This window comes from Cynara cardunculus (genome assembly GCF_001531365.2).
Source record: "Cynara cardunculus var. scolymus isolate 2C chromosome LG 10, CcrdV1, whole genome shotgun sequence".
Classification (NCBI taxonomy): domain Eukaryota; kingdom Viridiplantae; phylum Streptophyta; class Magnoliopsida; order Asterales; family Asteraceae; genus Cynara; species Cynara cardunculus.
In genome coordinates this window covers 6,998,416-7,021,761 of record NC_037537.1, presented here as the reverse complement: position 1 = coordinate 7,021,761, position 23,346 = coordinate 6,998,416, and the positions used below count along the sequence as shown (strand labels likewise).

The window sequence follows — 23,346 nt, the reverse complement described above, 5'->3', positions numbered from 1 at the left end:
ATGAACATCTCATTTTAAAATATAAAAAATCTAAAATATAATTAAAATAATTATCGAGTTTCAACAAAATAAATAATTATTATCTTTATAAAAAATTATATTATTAAACCAAATATAAATTACTTCGGTACTCTCGAAGCATTCTCTAATTCCATCAACAATGGCTGCTTCCATCATGGTTCTCTCTTCTCCTTTCGCCGGACAAGCCGTCAAAGCAGCTCCATCCGGTTTTGAGCTTTTCGGAAATGGTCGTGTTTCCATGAGGAAGACAGCAGCCAAACAGGTTGCATCCAGAAGCCCATGGTACGGTCTAGACCGAGTCAAGTACTTGGGCCCATTCTCCGGTGAGGCCCCAAAACATTTGTCAAGAACCGTGAACTAGAAGTCATCCACTGTAGATGGGCCATGCTTGGAGCTCTAGGATGCGTCTTCCCTGAGCTTTTAGCCAGAAATGGTGTCAAGTTTGGTGAAGCGGTCTGGTTCAAGGTTGGAGCCCAGATTTTCAGCTAGGGTGGGCTTGACTACTTGGGCAATCCAAGTTTGGTTCATGCCCAGAGCATCTTGGCCATTTGGGCTACCCAAGTCATCTTGATGGGTGCGGTCGAGGGTTACAGAATTGCTGGTGGACCCCTTGGTGAGGTTGTCGACCCACTTTACCCTGGTGGTAGTTTCGACCCATTGGGGCTTGCGGATGACCCAGAGGCTTTTGCAGAGTTAAAGGTTAAGGAGATAAAGAATGGTAGGCTAGCCATGTTCTCTATGTTCGGGTTCTTTGTTCAAGCTATTGTGACCGGAAAGGGACCATTGGAGAACCTGGCTGACCACCTTGCTGACCCTGTTGCCAACAATGCTTGGTCCTATGCAACAAACTTTGTCCCTGGAAAGTGAACACTGATGTTGATTAGAGAGAACTATTTTAGGTGACATCTGATGCCCCTGGTAATGGACGGGTTTCCATGAGGAAGACTGCAGCCAAGCAGGTCGCCTCTGGAAGCCCCTGGTACGGCCCAGACCGAGTCAAGTACTTGGGCCCATTCTCCGGTGAGGCACCAAGCTACCTTACCGGCGAATTCCCAGGTGACTACGGCTGGGACACCGCCGGACTTTCTGCAGACCCCGAAACCTTTGCCAAGAACCGTGAACTTGAAGTCATCCACTGCAGATAGGCCATGCTTGGAGCTCTAGGATGCGTCTTCCCTGAGCTTTTAGCCAGAAATGGTGTCAAGTTTGGTGAGGCGGTCTGGTTCAAGGCTGGAGCCCAGATCTTTAGCGAGGGTGGGCTTGACTACTTGGGCAATTCAAGCTTGGTTCATGCCCAGAGCATCTTGGCCATTTGAGCTACACAAGTCATCTTAATGGGTGCTGTTGAGGGTTACAGAATTGCCGGTGGACCACTTGGTGAGGTTGTTGACCCACTTTACCCTGGTGGTAGCTTCGACCCATTGGGGCTTGCGGATGACCCAGAGGCTTTTGCTGAGTTGAAGGTGAAGGAGATAAAGAACGGTAGGTTAGCCATGTTCTCCATGTTTGGGTTCTTTGTTCAAGCCATTGTGACCGGAAAGGGACCTTTAGAGAACGTGGCTGACCACCTTGCTGACCCTGTTGCCAACAACGCTTGGTCCTATGCTACAAACTTTGTGCCCGGAAAGTGAGTGTAGTTTTTCTATTTATTAGAATTGTGAGGATGAAATCGAAAATCTGATTTTTTTGTAAATTAATATGCAATATTATATGATAATTTGTTTTGGCCAATTTATTTTTTCAGCGTCACATTGCTTTGGATTAAATGTAAAATTCAATACTATGTTAAATGTTTGTGTTAGAGTCATACATCAGTATAGACTTGGTCCATTTTTATCTTCTATATATATGTTGGAACATTCATACTCTTCTCAAATGGTTTTTCTAGATACGAGCACATAGGGATTCAAAAAACAATCCCATTTGTATTCCGCATATTCGGTTGTTGTGTTTATTGCATCATTTTGGATATGAGATCTGAATATATGATGTATTAGCAGCCCTACAAACACTATGATTGTGCAGACGCTATTCATGAGACTGAAATAAGATGTGAAGTGAATGGTTCAAGAGTGCAGAAAGTAGAGCGAATGTATGAAATTGTATTATTATGCAGAAATCTACGTTAGGTAAGTAATGCAGGAAAACTACAGTGCATACATAGAAAGCAACTGATTGAAATTCACCCCATCTCCAACCCGACACCAAAATATTATGTACTTCAAAAGATGGACTGAAACTACACCACATTGTGCTGCGAAACAGTACCCATACAACACAAGATGTAGAAACGCAAAAGCTCCTGTCAAGCAACTGCTGACTGGAGCAGAAACATGCTGCAAACATCCTTACACATATGGGTAAGCCTGCCCAAAGGAGCTTCTGGTCACCACCGAAGTAGAGGAATAACAGACTCAAACAGCTTTTAACACAAATGCCTCATCATGCAGAAATTGTGCATTTCAGTCCAAATCTCTGCTCCCAGTTGTGCAGAAAAGATGGTTCTAAATGCAGCTAGAATCATTAGCAAAATAGCTGACAAGTAGACCAACTAGTTGCCAAACTCTCTAGTGGTTGCCTTCCTAATTGCAGCCAGAGCCGTGGGCAGGTGTGTACAAGTCTAAACCAGAAAGTTTGATTGTGCCGCAGTAAATTATGCAGCAGCAAGTAGATGTGGCATGAATGGCTTCAGTTCATAGAATCCAGAACCACAGTATGAAGTTATATTACCCGGCAGAAGGCTAAACTAGTGTACAGGCAAAGGACATGCAGAAAAGTAAACTTATGCAAGAACCAATGTGATTCAGAAACAACCATATACAGCTACATAATAATTCACAAACAATTCACATCAGATGTCATCTATACTCACTCTCATATACATATGATGTTTACTTCCCGGGGACAAAGTTTGTAGCATAGGACCAAGCGTTGTTGGCAACAGGGTCGGCAAGGTGGTCAGCCAGGTTCTCTAGTGGTCCCTTTCCGGTCACAATGGCTTGAACAAAGAACCCAAACATGGAGAACATGGCTAATCTACCATTCTTTATCTCCTTAACCTTCAGCTCTGCAAAAGCCTCTGGGTCATCGGCAAGACCCAATGGGTCGAAGCTACCACCAGGGTAAAGTGGGTCGACAACCTCACCAAGGGGTCCACCGGCAATTCTATAACCCTCAACAGCACCCATCAAGATGACTTGTGTAGCCCAAATGGCCAAGATGCTCTGTGCGTGAACCAAACTTGGGTTGCCCAAGTAGTCAAGCCCACCCTCACTGAAGATCTGGGCTCCAGCCTTGAACCAGACTGCCTCACCGAACTTGACACCATTTCTGGCTAAAAGCTCGGGGAAGACACATCCTAGAGCTCCAAGCATGGCCCATCTACAGTGGATGACTTCAAGTTCACGGTTCTTGGCAAATGTTTCAGGGTCTGCAGAAAGTCCGGCGGTGTCCCAGCCATAGTCACCGGGGAATTCGCCAGTAAGGTAGGTTGGGGCCTCACCGGAGAATGGGCCCAAGTACTTGACTCGGTCTGGACCGTACCATGGGCTTCCGGATGCAACCTGTTTGGCTGCTGTCTTCCTCATGGAAACACGGCCATTTCCGAAAAGCTCAGAACCAGATGGAGCTGCTTTGACTGCTTGTCCGGTGAAAGGAGAGGAGAGAGCCATGCTGGTGGCAGCCATTGTTGAGCTTGGATGAAGAGAATGTGTGGAAAATAGGAGACTTGGTTTAAGTTATGAAAATGGATAGACTTGGGGACTAACTTTATAAACATGATTTGGGTTAGATTGATTATCTTGTATAATCTTTACCTTCATTTTGATTGGTTACATAGATTCTTATTTTGTCTGTTGCCTTTTCTAGGGGGCTGTTCTCTGCACCACAAACCTGTAATATCTCTCCAAGATGGAGACTTTTGACAAATGACGACTGTTGTCATTTTGTCCGTACCACAACGCTTTTATACCACTGCTAGCTATTGTTTAACACAACATTAAGTTGTATCTTGCAAACCTTCATTAGGAATTCTGTAAATTGCTTCAGTTTTTTTATATTCTTTCTTCTAAATTATGACATCCATGATCCTTCATCATCATCATCATCTAATTTTCCTTCTTAGATGTTATATGATAACAATTTATCTTCGTCCAAATTACCAAAACTTGCTAATTACTAATCACTAGAAACTACTGATATCATTTCACATCAACAAACAAAGAGTTCAACTATTATATCCAGAACATTATTAGCAACCACAGCTGGTAGTCGATAGGCTATAGTAACCAACCTTAATTGTTGAAACACTACGTGGTTTATGCTTGCTAAGCCAATGATATACAAAAAAAGCATACAATTTTTTTGGAGTTAAGCAATGCAAAACACTTTACTTCATAGCAGTATTAAAATGGCTTGCTCGTCGCATTTCCACTACTCGTTACAATAGATAGATATCAAAACCAAACACTCCTCATGAACTTTTAATTTCATTGTGGGACTATGTCATTGGCCATCAAAATTGCAATGAGTTAAGACCTAGTAGACACCCCAAAATCTTGTAGTATTTGTTGCTAATGTATGTGTTGAGTCTGTGATCATTCTAGAGCCATATAATGTCTCAATCATTAAAGGCACCGTTATTATAAACCTCTGTGTGAGAAGTGAAAACCTTAGCAATTGCCATACCAATGTGCTCTTTTACGGAGCCAGACACATTGGAGATTAACAGTCGTCCTATGGTCAACATTAGACATGTCCTTAAATCATTCATCCCCACTTAAAATTACTTGGATCCATTCTTGCCATCTTTCAACTGTGTCAAGATGTTTGTGGAGTAGATCAAAGGGTTGCTAATTTGCTCCATTGATTCTGTCTCCATCAAAGACCTAACAGGCGCACCTGTGTGCATCAAGCAGTTCTAACAGGTATCTTGCTAGACAATTCATATGGCCGTTTATTGATATGTTTTGTGCCTGGTCTTGCGCAGGCTTTGGTACTGTATCTGCTCAGAAAAAATTCATTTCAGCAGGTCTTGGTCGACAGTACGTAGTGTTCCTTAAACTGCTTTTTTTCCTGCACTTGTTACATTGTAGGATATGTTGTTTTGCAATAGCTTCAGCCATCATCTCTCCGGGTGCGTATGGTACGCAGACTGGACAGGACAGGACAGACCAGACAAAAATGAGGTAGATGGGTGAAAGATTTCTGCAAGGTTGTAGGGTTTTAAGTGACATGGCTGTTTTGTAATTTACAGATCTTGTCCCATCTCCCTCATGTTGTTCCATCTATTTTCAGTTTTATCCTGTCCCAATCTAAATGCCGCACCACACTGGAGACGAGAAGTTTTTGTATTCTCCTGTCCCAATCTAAATGCCGCACCACACTGGAGACGAGAAGTTTTTGTATTCTCCTGTCCCACGTACCAAACACGTAGGAACAAAACAACCAAAAGAAATACATGTATGCAAGTTAAATACTAATCAAATACAATGCGAGCAACTAACTTGTAGAAAGTGACTTGACTTCAACCATGATGTTTGCTAAGTAATGAGCAGGTATAGGTCATGCAGAAAAGTAAACCAATGCTAAACAAATGTAAAATTAGAACAAACTTGCTCAAAAACAGCCATATGCTATTGCATATTAATTCACAAACATTGCATTTATCTAAATTATCTCATATATATACATGCCAAGTTTACTTTCCAGGGACGAAGTTTGTAGCATAGGACCAAGCATTGTTGGCAACGGGGTCAGCTACGTGGTCAGCTAGGTTCTCCAATGGTCCCTTTCCAGTGACAATGGCTTGAACAAAGAAACCAAACATGGAGAACATGGCTAACCTACCATTCTTTATCTCCTTCACCTTCAGCTCTGCAAAAGCCTCTGGGTCATCGGCAAGCCCCAATGGGTCAAAGCTACCACCAGGGTAAAGTGGGTCGACAACCTCACCAAGGGGTCCACCGGCAATTCTGTAACCCTCAACAGCACCCATCAAGATGACTTGAGTAGCCCAAATGGCCAAGATGCTCTGGGCATGAACCAAACTTGGGTTGCCCAAGTAGTCGAGCCCACCCTCGCTGAAGATCTGGGCTCCAGCCTTGAACCATACTGCCTCACCGAACTTGACACCATTTCTGGCTAAAAGCTCAGGGAAGACGCATCCTAGAGCTCCAAGCATGGCCCATCTGCAGTGGATGACTTCAAGTTCACGGTTCTTGGCAAAGGTTTCGGGGTCTGCAGAAAGTCCGGCGGTGTCCCAGCCGTAGTCACCTGGGAATTCGCCGGTAAGGTAGCTTGGTGCCTCACCGGAGAATGGGCCCAAGTACTTGACTCGATCTGGGCCGTACCAGGGGCTTCCAGAGGCGACCTGCTTGGCTGCAGTCTTCCTCATGGAAACCCGTCCATTCCCAGAAAGCTCAGAACCAGATGGAGCTACTTTGACTGCCTGTCCGGCAAAAGGAGAGGAGAGAGCCATGCTGGTGGCAGCCATTGTTGAGCTTGGATGAAGAGAATTGTTGAAGCTATGAAAATGGATGGACTTGGGGACTAACTTTATAGATATGATTTGGGTTAGATTGATTATCTTGTATAATCTGTCCCTTCATTTTGATTGGTTACAAAGATTCTTATTTTGTCTCTGACTTTCTCCAGGTGGCTGTTCTCTGCACCACAAGCCTTTAATATTTCTCCCAAGATGGAGACATTTGACAACAGGACGAAATGGTGTCATTTTGGACACGACGCTACCATACCACTGCTTGCCATTGTTTAACACAAGTACACAATACAAAGCTGCATCTTTCATACCTTAATTAGGAATTTGGAAAATTGTTTCTGTTTTTCTATTTTTTTTCTTCTAAATCATGATAGCCATGCATGGTCCTGCATCATCATTAATTTTCCTTCTTAGATGTCTAATTACGAATCATTAGAAAGCATTGATATCACATCAATAAACAAAGAGTTCCACAACCATATTAAGAACATTATTAGTAACTGCAGTCGGTAGCCGCTAGGCAATTGTAACCAACCCAATGTCAACCAAAATTAGTTATTGTAGAATCATACAGTATCTCAATAATTCAAGATAGCCTTCATTATAGGCCAAAGTGTGATCAGAACGTTAGCTATGCCCAAGTCAGTATTCTCTTTTGCGGAGCCAGTCACATTGGACGGTCCATATTTGGGTGTTGAATTGTAACATTAGATATGTCCTTCTTAAGAGCTGAATGTTTTTTACTTGGGTTTACTGGCCTGGATGACTTATTCGCTAAGCCATGTTTGGGTGTTTGTTTATGACGTAATGAGTAAGCCATGACCAAAAATAGCTGAACCAAGTAAGCCAGAATGGGTGTGTTGTCCGGTTTCAGCCATTTTTTTCCAGTTTTTTTAACCTTGCCCTTCTATTTGCTGTGATTCTTGTGTAGTTATATTTGGTTACTGAAATAGTAGCATATTGTATTGATTCATGTATCAATTTTGAAGTTGATGAGGGATCCGTTTGATTCTCAGAAGTCAAGACGTTTAATGAAATCAAAAACAAAAAAACAAACGGTAAAGGGTAAAATGGTCATATGTGTCATTCAGACAACTTATTCAATGCAACAAACAAACAACTTAGCTTTTAATCCATACAAGAAATAAATAGCAGCATACAATGTTCATTGTTCATCCCCTCTTAACATTATTTGGATCCATTCTTGCCATCTTTCAAACCGAGTCAAGATATTTATGCAGTTGATCAAAGATCAAAGGCTTGCTAATGCTCTGCATTGATTCTGGCTCCATCATGAGTAGCTAGAAGGCTCACAATCGCCCCAACACAAAAGTCCAAGGTTGAATTGCTTTGGTATGCGCAAACCGCAGCTACATAATGCACCTTTCTGACTTTCATCACTTGATCATGTACTACTATATGGGTTTTGCAATCTAACAGGCGCATCTCTGTGCATCAAGAAGTTCTAACAGGTAATCTTGATAGGCAATTCCTATGGCCGTTTGTTGCTACGTTTTCTTCCTGGTCTCGTGCAGACTTTGCTGCTGTTTCTGCATAGTTTTTTTCTCATTTCAGCAGATCTTGGGCCACAGTAAGTAGTGTTCCTTGCACTGCCTTTAACCTGCACTTATTACATTGTAGGATACATTGTTTTTGCAATAGCATAAGCCATCATCTCCTCAAGGAGATCAGATTAGGAAAAAACAAAACAATCGACATCAATACATGTATGCAAATTAATATGAAAATCAGACATAATGTGAGCTACTAACTTGTAGAAAGCGACTTGACTTCAACTATGATGTTGGCTAATCCATGAGCAGTTAAGCAGAAAAGTAAACTAATGCAAAAACAAATGTAAAATGAGACATAAACTTGCTCAAAAACAGCCATTAACTATTGGATATTAATTCACAAACAAATTTGCATTAGATTTGATCTAAACCCTCATAAATAGACATTCTAATTAAGTTATCACTTTCCAGGGACAGTTAGTAGCATACGACCAAGCATTGTTGGCAACGGGGTCAGAAAGGTGGTCAGCCAGGTTCTCCAGAGGTCCCTTTCCAGTCACAATAGCTTGAATGAAGAACCCGAACATAGAGAACATGGCTAACCTACCATTCTTTATCTCCTTAACCTTCAGCTCCGCAAAAGCCTCTGGGTCATCAGCAAGCCCCAATGGATCAAAGCTACCACCTGGGTAAAGTGGGTTGACAACCTCACCAAGGGGCCCACCAGCTATTCTGTAACCCTCAACAGCACCCATCAAGATGACTTGTGTAGCCCAAATGGCCAAAATGCTCTGGGCATGAACCAAACTTGGGTTGCCCAAGTAGTCAAGCCCACCCTCGCTGAAGATCTGGGCTCCAGCCTTAAACCACACCGCCTCGCCGAATTTGACACCATTTCTGGCTAAAAGCTCAGGGAAGACACATCCTAAAGCTCCAAGCATGGCCCATCTACAGTGGATCACCTCAAGTTCACGGTTCTTGGCAAAGGTTTCGGGGTCTGCGGAAAGCCCAGCAGTGTCCCAGCCATAGTCACCAGGGAATTCGCTGGTAAGGTAGCTTGGGGCCTCGCCGGAGAATGGGCCCAAGTACTTTGACACGGTCTGGGCCATACCATGGGCTTCAAGAGGCAACTTGCTTGGCTGCTGTCTTCCTCATTGAAACCCGTCCATTCCCATAAAGCTCAGAACCAGATGGAGCCATGTTGACTGCCTGCCCGGCAAAAGGGGAGGAGAAAGCCATGCTGGTGGCGGCCATTGTTGAGCTTGGATGAAGAGAATGTGTTGACAGGAGGAGCTTGGTTTGAGTTATGAAAATGGATGGACTTGGGGACTAATTTTATAAACATGGTTTTAGTTAGATTGATTATCTTGTTTAATCTTTACCTCCAATTTGATTGGTTTCAAAGATTCTTATTTTGTCCGTTGCTCTCTCCAGGTGTCAGTTCTCTGTACCACAAGCCTTTGATATTTCTCCCAAGATGGAGACATTTGACAACAGCCAATGGTTGTCATTTTGTCTGTACCACAAGTCCACAACTCTTGTACACCACTTCTAGCTATTGTTTAACCCAACAGTAAGTTGTATCCTTGCATACCTTCATTAGGAATTCTGTAAATTGTTTCAGTTTTTGCATATTCTTTCTTTCTTCTAAATCATGATATCCCTGATTCTGCATCATCATTAATTTTCCTTCTTAGATGTCATATGATAACGTTTTATCTTCATCCAACTTGCCAAAACTTGCTAATTACTAAGCTTTAGAAACCTTTGATGTCACATCAACAAACAAAGAGTTGAACGACCTCATTGTTAGCAACCACAATTGGTGGCCGACAGGCTTTAACCGACATTGGCGGCTCGTAGCCAGTGGTCCCAAATTTAATCGTTCATACCCTACCGTTACCAACATTAGTTGTTGAAACACTACATGGTATTGGTTCATGCTTACTAGTCCAATGTGATACACAAAAAGGCATATATTTTTTTAGTTAGCGATGAAACACTTCCCTTCAGAATCACATTTCCACTACTTGTTACTACAGAACATTTTTCTTTGGCAACCATTGGCCATCTAATGTGCAATAAGTTAAGGTCCAATAGACACCCCGAAATATAGTATATATTGCTAATGTATGTGTGTGTCTATGATCATGTCAAAGCCATACAATATCTCAATGTTTCATGATAGCCTTAATTATGAAACTAAAGTGTGGGAACGTTAGCAACGCCCGAGCCAGTGCTCTTTTTTGAAGAGCTAGACACATTGGACCTTAGCAGTCATCGGATAGTAACACTAGACATGGCCTTCTAACATTGTTCATCATTCGTCCCCACTTAACATTATTTAGATGCATTCTAGGGCATTCTTACCATCTTCCAACTGCATCAAGATATTTGTGGAGTTGATCAAAGATCATGTTGGAGTCTCATATCTGCTAGACTTGGACCATTTCTTCTTAATATATGTTGGAAGTTAAAACCTCCTTTCTCTCCTTAAAGGCTCTTTTGGACAGTAATCTAATGGGGTTTTACATATTCCCAAACCTCACATGATATAAAAATCAAGATTTGCTACAGCCACTCTAGGGACCGACACTCTAGCGTAACCTATACTAGTATAGCCCTCTCTTGACATTCTGGGACTAGGCCCATCTAGCCTCCATTGGAGGGGGCATATTGAAGTCTCACTTCGGCTATACTTGGACCATTTCTCCTGAATATATGTTGGAACCTCGCTTCTCTCCTTAATGGCTCATTTGGAGAGTAACTGACCTGGTTCCACATATTCTCATAGATCAAATGGTTGCTAATGTTCTCCTTTATTTCTGGCTCCCATCATGAGTACCTAGAAGGCTAACAACCATGAACCATATACTATTGCATATGGCCATTTGTTGCTGTGCTTTCTGCCTGGTTTCGGGCAGACTTGCTGTTGGTTCTGCTCATTTTTTTTTCTCCTTTTAGCAGATCTAATAAGTAGTGTTCCTTACACAGTTCTTTTCTTGCACTTATTACATTGTAGGATACGTTGTTTTACAATAGCTTAAGCCATCATTTCCTCAAAGAGACAAGATTAGGAACAAAGCAATTGACAGAAGCATGTATGCAAATTAAATATGAAATCAAACACAATGTGAGCAGCTAACTTTTACAAAGCGACTCGAATTCAACTATGATGTTGGCTAATTAATGAGCAGGTATGAAGAAAAGTAAACTAATGCAAAAACCAGTGTAAAATCAGAAACATACTTGCTCAGAAACAGCCATATACTACTGCATATTAATTCACAAACAAATTTGCATTAGATTTGATCTAAACACTCTCTCAAATATAGACATTCTAATTAAGTTCACTTTCCAGGGACAAAGTTTATAGCGTAGGACCAAGCATTGTTGGCAACAGGGTCAGCAAGATGGTCTGCCAGGTTCTCCAATGGTCCTTTTCCGGTCACAATGGCTTGAACAAAGAACCCGAACATCGAGAACATGGCTAGCCTGCCATTCTTTATCTCCTTCACCTTCAACTCCGCAAAAGCCTCTGGATCATCGGCAAGCCCCAATGGGTCAAAGCTACCACCAGGGTAAAGTGGGTCAACACCCATCAAGATGACTTGTGTAGCCCAAATGGCCAATATGCTCTGGGTTGCCCAAGTAGTCAATCCCGCCCTCGCGATCTGGGCTCCAGCCTTGAACCAGACTGCCTCGCCGAACTTGACACCATTTCTGGCTAAAAGCTCAGGGAAGATGCAACCTAGAGCTCCAAGCATGGCCCATCTGCAGTGGATGACTTCAAGTTCACAGTTCTTGGCAAAGGTTTCAGGGTCTTCAGAAAGTCCGGCAGTGTCCCAGCCATAGTCATCGGGGAATTCATCGGTCAAGTACCTTGGGGCCTCGCTGGAGAATGGTCCCAAGTACTTTGACTCGGTCTGGGCCATACCATGGGCTTCCAGATGTGACCTGCTTGGCTGCAGTCTTCCTCATGGAAACACGTCCATTCCCAAAAAGCACCGAACCAGATGGAGCTGCTTTCATTGCCTGTCCAGCAAAAGGAGAAGAGAGAGCCATGGTTGCTTGGATGGAATTAGAGTTATGAAATGAGTTAATTTGGAGGGTAATTTTATAATGATGATTTGGGTTAGATTGTTTATGAAGTTCAATCTTTACCTCCATTTTGATTGGGTGGGAACCAAGATTCTATCAATTTATCTCCAGGTGGCACTAGTATTCTATACTCCAAGCCATTGATATTATGGAAGACATTTGACAAGTGGAGGAAACGGGTGTCATTTTCTTTGGACCACAACGCTTGTATATACCACACCTTTTGTTTAGGTTGATTTTAAATGAACCCTATGTTCTATTTGAACCCCTGCCTATAGTTTTCCTCGCAGTATCTTTACATTTCGGAAGCCTTGATTTGAATTTTAATCTAATGAGGTCCAAATAGCAAACCGGTTTGTTTAACACAGCAATGAGTCGCATCTGATTCAATTTTCGAATGGTTCAAATACCACTAATATAGATGCTTAATTATGCTTGATTTTTCTTAAAGAACATTTGCTTTCGTACATAACTTCTTGATTAAAACTACCATAAGTTTGTTCATTAGTAAGTGTTAAATTACCGCAAGTGTATAGGTATTGTAGCATACAGGTCGATCGATCTAAGTACTAATTTGCTAGAAATCATGGACTAGTAATGTAAATGATCTAAAATTGGTGAATATTAAAATACAACTTAAACTACAGACATCAAAATGAAATGACAAATAAAAAGGAAATAAATTTAACTACTTCCGACAATTAACTAGCTGGAGTAAGGAAATGTCGTACTGTGAGGACTTATCTTTAGAAAACTACTTAATACCTCTTCCGAGGTTTAATAAGTCTTCCTGAATCTCACTTAATGTTTGATGTTGATGTCTGTGTTGCATCTAATCATTTCAGACCCCTAAAATATCTCAAGCATTCAAGATTGCCTTAATAGTAAACCAGTGTCCAGTGTATCAGAATCTTAGCAATCCCAAAGGCAATGTTAACTAAACATATTATACCCCTAGGGCCTGTTTGGTTTTGCATGATTTGAAGGGATATGGAACTGAATTCCATTCCAATCCTCTATTTGGTTTGGAGGAAAGCCTGGATTTGAAATCCCTTGATTTCAATGACATCCCACAACCGACGGATTTAGAAATCGCTTGGGCATATGACTCTCATTTCAATTTCAAATTCAAATCCAATGGATTTCAATTGTTCATCTCATCTCTACTCCGCTTCTTACATCAAATCTGCATTATTCTTTCTATTGCCTCTAAACAAACAAATATTTACAAAAATTTAAATTTCATTCCAATCCTACAAACCAAACAAGATTCATAAAAGGATGGAATTCAATTCAATTTCAAATCCTACAAACCAAACACATTGAAGATTCCAAATCCTTCCACAAAATCCAAATCTCTCAAAAACATTCCGTCAAACCAAACAGGGACGTTAGTAGTTGATAGATCCTAACATTAGACAGGTTGCTCTAATATTGTTCATTTTGCTCTATTCTTTCTATCTTTCAACGGATCAAAACGTTTGTGGAGTTGATCAGAGATGAAAGGGACACCCAATGTTATCCATTGATTCTGGCTCCAACGTCAGTGGTTAGAAGGCAGACTACCCACCATGAACATTCAAGACCGAATCTTTTTACCCATTTCACTGTTTCATAAACATACACTGTATGAATGCTTTATCTTGACAGAATCCCAAGTGACTTGTTTTTAATCTTATTTCTAGTTTTTGTAGTCACTTGATACATGCCTAGAAGTCTAAGGAAGTACTAAAAGGGTAACAAGCATATCAAGCAATTGCTCATTGAAGCTAAACAAGCTGCACAGCTTCAAACAGATGCAGATTTCTGCCAAAAAGAGCTGCTGCTGGTAAGCACTGAATTACAGCCATTACAAGCTGAAAAACTTGCTACAGCTGCCTTACTATGCAGAAAATATGTGTTCTATGCACGTCTGTAGCCCAGGTTGTCCAGAAAATGATGGTGCTTAATGCAGCTAGAACCATTTGCAGAAATAGCAGTCAATCAGACATAACCAGCTGGCTAACTGTGCAGATTTTGCATGGATAAATGCAGCCTAAGCAGTGACACAAGGTGTGCAGAATTCTAAGCCTGAAAACTATGATTATGCAGAAGAAACTTTTTCAGCAGAAAGTCTGATGTGTTGTGAATCATAAGTGTGTAAAACGCATACTACAATGCAGAAAGCTAAACTAAGACTAATGGATATAACCAAGGAACAACAAAATTGAGAACATAATCGGCCAAAAATAACAATATATATATATATATATATATATACTACTATTTATTAATTCACAAACAAACTGGCAACAGATTTCACCTAAAAGAGTACTCTCTCAAGAACAATAGTGTTCATTTTCCAGGGACAAAGTTTGTGGCATATGACCAAGCATTGTTGGCAACAGGGTCAGCAAGATGGTCAGCTAGGTTCTCCAATGGTCCCTTTCCAGTCACAATGGCTTGAACAAAAAATCCAAACATAGAGAACATGGCTAGCCTACCGTTCTTTATCTCCTTCACCTTCAGCTCTGCAAAAGCCTCTGGGTCATCGGCAAGACCCAATGGATCGAAACTACCACCAGGGTAAAGTGGGTCAACAACTTCACCAAGGGGTCCACCGGCAATTCTGTAACCCTCAACCGCACCCATCAAGATGACTTGTGTAGCCCAAATGGCCAAGATGCTCTGGGCATGAACCAAACTTGGGTTGCCCAAGTAGTCAAGCCCACCCTCGCTGAAGATCTGGGCTCCAGCCTTGAACCAGACCGCCTCACCGAACTTGACACCATTTCTGGCTAAAAGCTCAGGGAAGACGCATCCTAGAGCTCCAAGCATGGCCCATCTGCAGTGGATCACCTCAAGTTCACGGTTCTTGGCAAAGGTTTCGGGGTCTGCCGAAAGCCCAGCAGTGTCCCAGCCGTAGTCACCAGGGAATTCACCAGTCAGGTAGCTTGGGGCCTCGCCGGAGAATGGGCCCAAGTACTTGACACGGTCAGGGCCGTACCATGGGCTTCCAGAAGCAACCTGTTTGGCTGCTGTCTTCCTCATTGAAACCCGTCCATTCCCAGAAAGCTCAGAACCAGATGGAGCTACTTTCACTGCTTGTCCAGTAAAAAGAGAGGAGAGAGCCATGGTTGAGGCAGCCATTGTTGAGCTTGGATGGGATTAGAAGATGGTTTGAAAGTAGGAGACTTGGGTGGAGTTATGAAAATGAGTTGATTTCGGGAGTGATTTTATAATGATGATTTGGTTGGATTGTTTATCTTGTTCAATCTATTCCTCCATTTTGATTGGGAACCAAGATTCTGACAATATATCTCCAGGTGGCAGTCTTCTGTACCACAAGTTATTGATATTACGGAGATATTTGACAAGAGGAGGAGATGGAAAATGTCTCCCTACATTATATCTTCATATTCTATTCCAAATGATATATACTTTTATGAGTATGGTTTGACGGTGTGTTTTTGAGTGATTTGGATCTGTGGAAGAAATTAGAATTGAAATAATTTGAAATCTTTGATGTGTTTGGTTTATAGAATTTGGAATACAATTGCATTTCATTCTTTATAGATAATTTATAGAAGCAAATTATAAATAATTAAAAAATAAATAAATTACAAAACAAATGTTTTTAACATATTTTAAAACATTATTACAAACAAGTCCTTTGAAATCCCATCAAATACTAACCACCGCAATGGGATTTCTAAATGCAATGTACGTGGATTTCACTGAAATACCCGAATTTCAGTTCCTGATTTCCTTTAAACCAAGCACAGCATTGGAATCGAATCCATTCCAAATCTCACAAAATCCCGGAAACCAAACAGGACTAGTACGTTTGGTGTGGTTTTCTTTTCCTTAATGGATTAAATACCTAAGGAGACCAAATAAATCAAATAGACTCTTGGGGGTGTAACCTCAATACTTATATTCTTTCACAATCCTCTATTACTCAACCTTAATTGGCGCTCCTGGGCCAAAGAAGAACTTGTTGTCGAAAAGGAAAAAAAGTACACTACCCTTGTAATACACTGGCTAGCGCCTTTGTTCGATTGGACTGGGGCCTCAGCTTTTTGAAGGTGAAGACATTCGCAAGGTCCTCTTGCTATTATCTCGTAGCTATGTCCTCAACTACGACGGCTACTGGAGTGAGGTTGCGTATATAATAGAGTGGCATTTGGGCCCATAGATAGAGTCATCTCATCCGATGCCTTTTCGTTACCACTCCGTGGGGGTTTTCTAGAAGAAAGGTGCCAGGTTCATCAGGGTCGAAATCAAACCTGATAGAAGATTCAAAAAAGTGCTTGTGGAGTGAGAGCCTTACGACCCGATGATTGGACATAGGACAAATTTGAGCTCTTCTTCTTCATTGGAACCTACCGTACTAGAAAGAACTTATTATGGAGTCATCTGTTGGGTAGCTCATTTGGCCACGTCTTTGTGAGCTCCTCCTTTGAACTGGATTTGATTTCACCCCTATTTGAAAGTTGTAGGCATGACTTCGCTTTTGTGTGAGGTGTAACACCAGAACCCTCCTTTAGCCCTACCGAGGAATAGTAGAGTTCCACTCTCTCTAAAGGATGAGTAGGCAATCTCGGCACTAAACTCATTGCAGTAAGAGATAGGCAACACGATGGATTTTTAAGGTGAGTCTTCAGCTGGGGGAACAATGATTCTTTCCCCTAAAGGGTAATAGAATGGGATGGGGTCTCCTCTACTCGTTTTCCCACACTCCATCCAATTGCTGCCTAAGAATCGTGTGTGGAAAACACTTTCCAAATACAACAATTCGACCATATAAGCCTTGGGTTTCACGAATTTCGTATTGGGATAATTCTTAAGTTTTTCATCGCATTTCAAAGGTTGTGAAAACGTGATATTTATACCCAGATTCTCGTTTTCCGCATTTAATTGAGAGATCGACAGTTATGAGTAGTTAAACGATAATGACCGTTAATAGATGAGATTGAAGAGTAGTTATAACCGAATCAGAGAAGTCTGATTCGAAGTCTGGAAAACGAAAGTCTGAACCTAAGACTGACTTAAGGTCTAGATTTCTGGATCCACTAGTCCAGAGTTAGGGCTTAGTCGTTTTCCTGAAGTCCGGAAAAGACTCAAGTCCAGACTCAAAGTGCAGATTTCTGACCCCACTAATCCAAATTTAAGAATTTGGCGATTTTCCCAAGTCTCAAGATCTCTGAGCTCACTCGTTCAGAGTTAAGACTTGGGTGATTTTCCTAAGTCTGGACTCAAAGTCCAGGTATCTGAACTTACTCGTTCAGTGTTAAGACTTAGGCAAATTTAGGCCTCCGATCTGAATGATCAGATCTCTGGTCAAGCTCACCCAGACTTATACTTAGTGAGGTTTTCACTAAGTTCGACTCTTCATAAATACCAAGGGGCTCTGCCCCTTAGAACCCTGCTAGGGGCGTTGCACGATTTGATCTGGGTCAAATCCAAGTAAGATTCCAATTTCAATATATTACCACTTTATCATCCCACCTTGCACGATCTGCGCCAACCTTTCTGTTGACGATTTTTCTTCATGTTAGGCATGCTTTGTCGGAAATCTATCGTCCACTTGGCATGAAAGTGTCATTTTCTTCTTTAACTTGGTACAGTCTGACCATCTCCAATCGAAAATGCTAAAGATAGCACCAATGCCAAATTTTACTATTCAGATTTTCATTATTTACCATAATAACACCATCATCTTCAACCAATTAGTGCTAAATTATAGCACTTTTTATATATTTTGACAAATATTTATTATTTTATCATTTTAACTATAACCATTTTTTTGTTAGGGTATTCTAGGCCTAGACTACGTACGGAAAGTGCGACTGTAAGACATCAACGTGATAAACTCAGTGGCCACAATTGTTGTTGATGCCTGAACTATAACCATTTTTAGCATATATTAATTTACCTAATGCACTTTATTAACAAAAACTAACCTAGCCAAACTTCAAACACAACCGATAAAATGCAGATCATATAAATTCTTGAAATACTTGGAATGTAGGAATCAATTAATCATATAGAAAAATGAAGAGAAAACAGCAAAGATATTGAGATTTATGAAACTAAAGTAAGGAGAAAACTACCTATGAAAGAGACCAACAAGAATTTCAATATAATCGATGATTCTTAACTACAAGTATTGGAAAGAAACAAGTGTGGTTGTACAGATGCATATATGGGAGTTAGTGTATGGAGACTTGGATGAAAAAATTTGATCTAAAGCTGTCTGAAACCCCACCCTGGACTTCAATGGCTTCATCTTTGTGGGTGCAAAGCTTTAGTAAACATGTCTAAGTTGGAGATAACTGCCTGTCGGCATTAGCTTGATTGTGTTCATCCAAACAAAATGGCAATCGGTTTCTATGTGTTTGTTATGTTCATGGAAGGTGTGGTTATATACAAGCTCAAGTACAGACTTGATGTCACATAACAACGAAGTAGGATAAGTTGGAAAGACATTGAAAATTGTGAAGTAATTGGTGTAGCCAAACCAATTCAGTGGTTGTAATGGCCATAGCTCTATACTCCTCTTCAGTTGATGAACATGAGACATCAGACTGGCATTTAGGCCTTCATGACAACAATAAACCACCCACAAACACACAAAATTCAGTTATTGATCATCGAGTATCACACACATGCCTAATCAGAATCAGAAAATGATCAAATCTGAGTAGAGGATTGGCAGATAAAAATATCCCTTCAACCGGCTACTCTCTGTCTCTCATATAGCATAGAAGATGAAGAGCTGAATCAGATGATGCTTTCTACTATAACCAAATTTTGTACAGGTCTTTCAACACAAAGACTTTTGTGAAATAATTCCCTTGTCATTAAAGAAATTAGCAAGTTCAAGTTCCTTAGCATTACCTGATCGAAGACCTCTAATGTTCTTGCCAAATTGTGTCTTGATAATAGCAAAGAACTGAGGAATAATTATGATTACCTCATACTTGTGTTTAAGCAAATAAACCTATGTAAAAGGACTGTGATCATCCACAATCAAGGTTTTAAAAGGTGGAATTGTGCCTCGAGGCGGAAATATATATCCACCAAAGTATATATATATATATATATATATATATATATATATATATATATATATATATATATAGGAGAGCAATCAAATGCAAACCACTCAATTTGTACAAACCGTGCAAACCTCATTCAACCAATCATAATTTTTTATTTTGTTCATTTTTTTGTAATTATGAGAGGTTGATTATCATTTTTATTGTGGAGGGTGTTAATCATAGATATTATTATCTTCATTATTTTAATTTTTAGAGAAATACATGAAACAGTTTCATTAATNAAATACATGAAACAGTTTCATTAATTTTAGAGAAATACATGAAACAGTTTCATTAAGTATTATATGAAACAATTTCACAACCATATATGAAACAACTTGATCAAAAAACGTATTATATGAAACAATTTCACAACCATATATGAAACAACTTGATCAAAAAAAGTATTATATGAAACAATTTCACAAGATTAAACAATTTCATGAAAAAATTTCATAAGATTTAACAATGAAATCGACGGATGAAGGTGGTTTGCACAGTTTACACAAATGATGGCAGTTTTTTATTTGATCACTCCTCTCTCTCTCTCTCTCTCTCTCTCTCTCTCTATATATATATATATGGGTTGCAAACCAAGCATAATTTTTCTTTTTCTTCACTTATTTTTGTAATTATGAGAGGTTGGTTAGTCATTTTTATTGTAGAGGGCGTTAATTATTGATATTATCACTTCATTATATTAATCTTAAAGAAATATATGAAACAATTTCATTAAAACATAGAAACGACCATATATGAAACAATTTCACCACCTTAACCAATTTTATGAAAAAATTTCATTAAATTAAACAATTAAATTGACAGATGAGAATGGTTTGTACGGTTTGTACAAATTGGGGTGATTTGCATTTGATCGCTCCCCTATATATACATTTTTGTGTGTGTGTGTGTGTGTGTGTGTATATATATATATATATATATAGCCAAAGGTTATTTTGTGAAGTGATAGATATTTGAGAAATAAATAAATGATCCTAGCCCTTCATATGGTCAATATCGGATTTGACTGGTCAATAATTGTGGCTTTGACATGTCAAAAATTGCGACCATGGGAAAAATAAAGAGAGTAGTTTCATAACCTTTTTACAAATAAGCGGCAAACGGGGTTCTATATGAACTTATGTGATTCACATATGAGCTATATGTTTATATGTGAACTCGTGTATTTAACATAAAACTATTTTAACTGATTCACATATGAATCTGTGTGATTCTTCTATGAATTAATTAACTGATTCATATATGAACTCGTGTGATTCACATATGAGCTATTTAGTTGAGAGTATATGAATCTAACCTATGGGTTGATATATGAATCATTTAAGTAGTTGACACTAGAACTATTTAATAGTTCATATGTGAATCGCATGGGTTCACATATGAACCCGTTTGCCACCTATTTGTAAAAGTTACGAAACTACCCCTCTATCTTTCACATACCCATGCAAGGAACTATCGAGTGCTTCACGGTCAAAGCCGCAAATGTTAACCAGATGAAAGACTATGATCACTTTTTATATTTCTCAAATATTTACCTTTTCTCAAATAAACTTTTCCCTATATATACGTATATGTGTATATATATATATATATATATATATATAGAGAGAGAGAGAGAGAGAGAGAGTTGGGTTTATACGAGAACACACACTCAAATAAGAAAATAAGAGAATACTTAAGATATCACCGCATCACCTTATCTAGAATTAAAATTGAAAGGAAAATAAATAAATAATTAAGGGCATGAGGGTAATTTACATTTATAAGATTATTTAATTAATTAACACAATCCCTAAAAATTAGATAATCATGATCCTATCCTATAATTTTGTTTTATTTTTTTCAACTTAATCGATTTTATTATTTGAATCATATTCATCCCACAATTCTTTTTTCAAACCAAAGTTGCATCATTATTGCGATAACTAGAACTTAGTTATCACCTGAGGTAATTAATACGTGATCAATTGTTATATGATTACGTGATAGCATGATAAACTGATATACTTGATTATGCGAGTATGAGTGTTTTTATGCATAATGAGTATGCATGATGAAAAAAAAACCTATAACTAAAAATATGTGAATATGCATGGTCGTTTATATGCATGATTATGCATGTATGCATGTAATTGTATGCATGAAAAGGGTATCATGCATAAGGGATGAAGCTCTCAAATAAAACTTTTAGCCATTTTGTTATTTGAGAGAGAGATTTGAAAGAAATAGCTCATCCGGATTGCATATTGACTGGATTGCAAGAAGTTGATTTTCAAAAGTATTTCAAATGTGAGTACTTTTATCATATTTCTTCATTTGGAAAGTAATTCTTTGGATTAATTGTTGAAATGTTCTAAAAACTTATCACCTTGGAATGGATTTTAATCAGACATGTATTGTCCGGATTGGATATAAACCGGACATAGAGTCGTCCGGATTAAAGAAACCCGATTATAGTGTTAACTGGATTGGGTGTTAAAAGATTTTGAATTATGAAAACCGGATAAGGTTTGTGAACGGAGAAGTAGGAACGATCAAGGGATGACCGGTTTAGCTATAAATCGATCAAAGTTACCCGATATGTTTATAAACCGAATGACGTGTTGACCGGTTTAAATATAAATCGGACAAGACTTGATTGAGGAAATAGTGTCTGGTTTTATAAATCGGACAAAGGAGGTTGAGTTGACCGGATTGATAAATCGGACAACACTTGTCCGGATTGGTTTATCGGCCAAGGCTTGACCGGAGATGAAGTCCGGCCAAGTCAAAGTGTTGACCAAATTTTAAAGTTGACTGGATTTATATTTTTACTAAAGATGTTTTAACTGAATACATCATTATTCTGACATTCTTTTATAATGATAAAGAATGAAAATTTTGGTAAAGATGGTTTTGAACTAATGATATTCCATTAGGACATTTATGACTACGGTCTGTTCTAATTGGAGTTATTTTGTAAAATGATTTGATGAGGAAATAAGGGTGTCATATCAAGGAGATGTGTACCATAGGATAAGAATGGTATATCAAGGAGAGGTGTACCATGGGATAAGGGTGGCATATCAAGGAGAGGTGTACCATAGGATAAGGATGGTATATCAAGGAGAGGTGTACCATGGGATAAGGGTGACATATCAAGGAGAGGTGTACCATGGGATAAGGGTGACATATCAAGGAGAGGTGTACCTTTGGATATAAGGGTGACATTTGTATGTGTGTGATATCTCATATCTGATATAACTCTTACTATTATATCCTGTAAGATTACTATGATCTGGAATCTTTATTTCTTTGTGATTTAAAGGTTTAGGATTAAAGTTCTTACTGGAAATCATAGTCTGGATGTTATTGAGGAATTGGAAAACAGGTTTGGCCTGAAATTTTGAATAAACCTTGTTTTAATTACAAAAGGCTTAAATATGGCATTATGAGAAACCTGGTAGATTCAAACCTATTTGGGTCTGGATGTGTTAAAAGCTGAGAAATTAGCTTTAAAGTTTGGAAGGTACTGGTATTATGTTTTACTTGTTCATATATCTGTTATATATATATATATATATATATATATCTCTCTCTCTCTATATATATATATATATATATATATATATGAAAAGTTGATTTGGAGATTCTCACCCTGCAATGGCATAAAAATGGGATCTCACTAGACCTTCAGGTCTAACCCTCATTTTGTGATTTTAAGTATGTGTTGCAGGTAGTGCTGACGGTAAGGGAAAGGGGAAAATATGATATTTTCCATTATGCCTGTCTATATGAAGAATTGCTTTTGATGTGTAAAGTTTTGATAGACGAATGTTGATTAATACAAGGATTGTATTTTGAATTTTTGAACCATATATTTTGTATTGGTAGATTCTTGTATTAGGGGACCTATGTGGTATAATAACATATATTTCTTGTAATTGAAGTATGTGTTACATGCAATGTGTGGTATGGGGTGTTACAATTATCAAGCCTATTTGATATATTTTCACCTCTTTCATAGTTTTTTTAAAACAATTTTTTGATTTCAAGTATTGAGTGTTGAGCGAAGAGGGAAGACCACTAAAGCTCCGATACAATATTATGAAAGAAGAATTTGGTG

General features: G+C 39.2%; 2 protein-coding genes and 4 pseudogenes across 2 annotated transcripts; 2 read left to right on the top strand and 4 right to left on the bottom strand.

Annotated features, from left to right (window-relative positions):
- The first annotated feature begins 160 nt into the window (after positions 1-160).
- LOC112520382 lies at positions 161-926 on the top strand (annotated as a pseudogene).
- Positions 924-1,652, top strand: LOC112519941 (annotated as a pseudogene).
- Positions 1,653-2,717: 1,065 nt separating this feature from the next.
- Positions 2,718-6,533, bottom strand: LOC112519224 (chlorophyll a-b binding protein 21, chloroplastic-like). Its single transcript, XM_025127228.1, has 3 exons — positions 5,724-6,533; positions 5,630-5,636; positions 2,718-3,314 (listed from the first exon to the last, which is right to left on the bottom strand). Exons 1-3 carry the CDS (start codon positions 6,512-6,514, stop codon positions 2,913-2,915), a joined length of 1,200 nt encoding a protein of 399 aa, XP_024982996.1. The 5' UTR covers positions 6,515-6,533; the 3' UTR covers positions 2,718-2,912.
- A 1,953-nt stretch (positions 6,534-8,486) lies between these two features.
- On the bottom strand, positions 8,487-9,288 carry LOC112519940 (annotated as a pseudogene).
- A 2,076-nt stretch (positions 9,289-11,364) lies between these two features.
- On the bottom strand, positions 11,365-12,105 carry LOC112520371 (annotated as a pseudogene).
- A 2,282-nt stretch (positions 12,106-14,387) lies between these two features.
- Positions 14,388-15,264, bottom strand: LOC112519214 (chlorophyll a-b binding protein of LHCII type 1). The gene has a single exon (XM_025127212.1). It carries the CDS (start codon positions 15,262-15,264, stop codon positions 14,470-14,472), a length of 795 nt encoding a protein of 264 aa, XP_024982980.1. The 3' UTR covers positions 14,388-14,469.
- Positions 15,265-23,346: the final 8,082 nt, after the last annotated feature.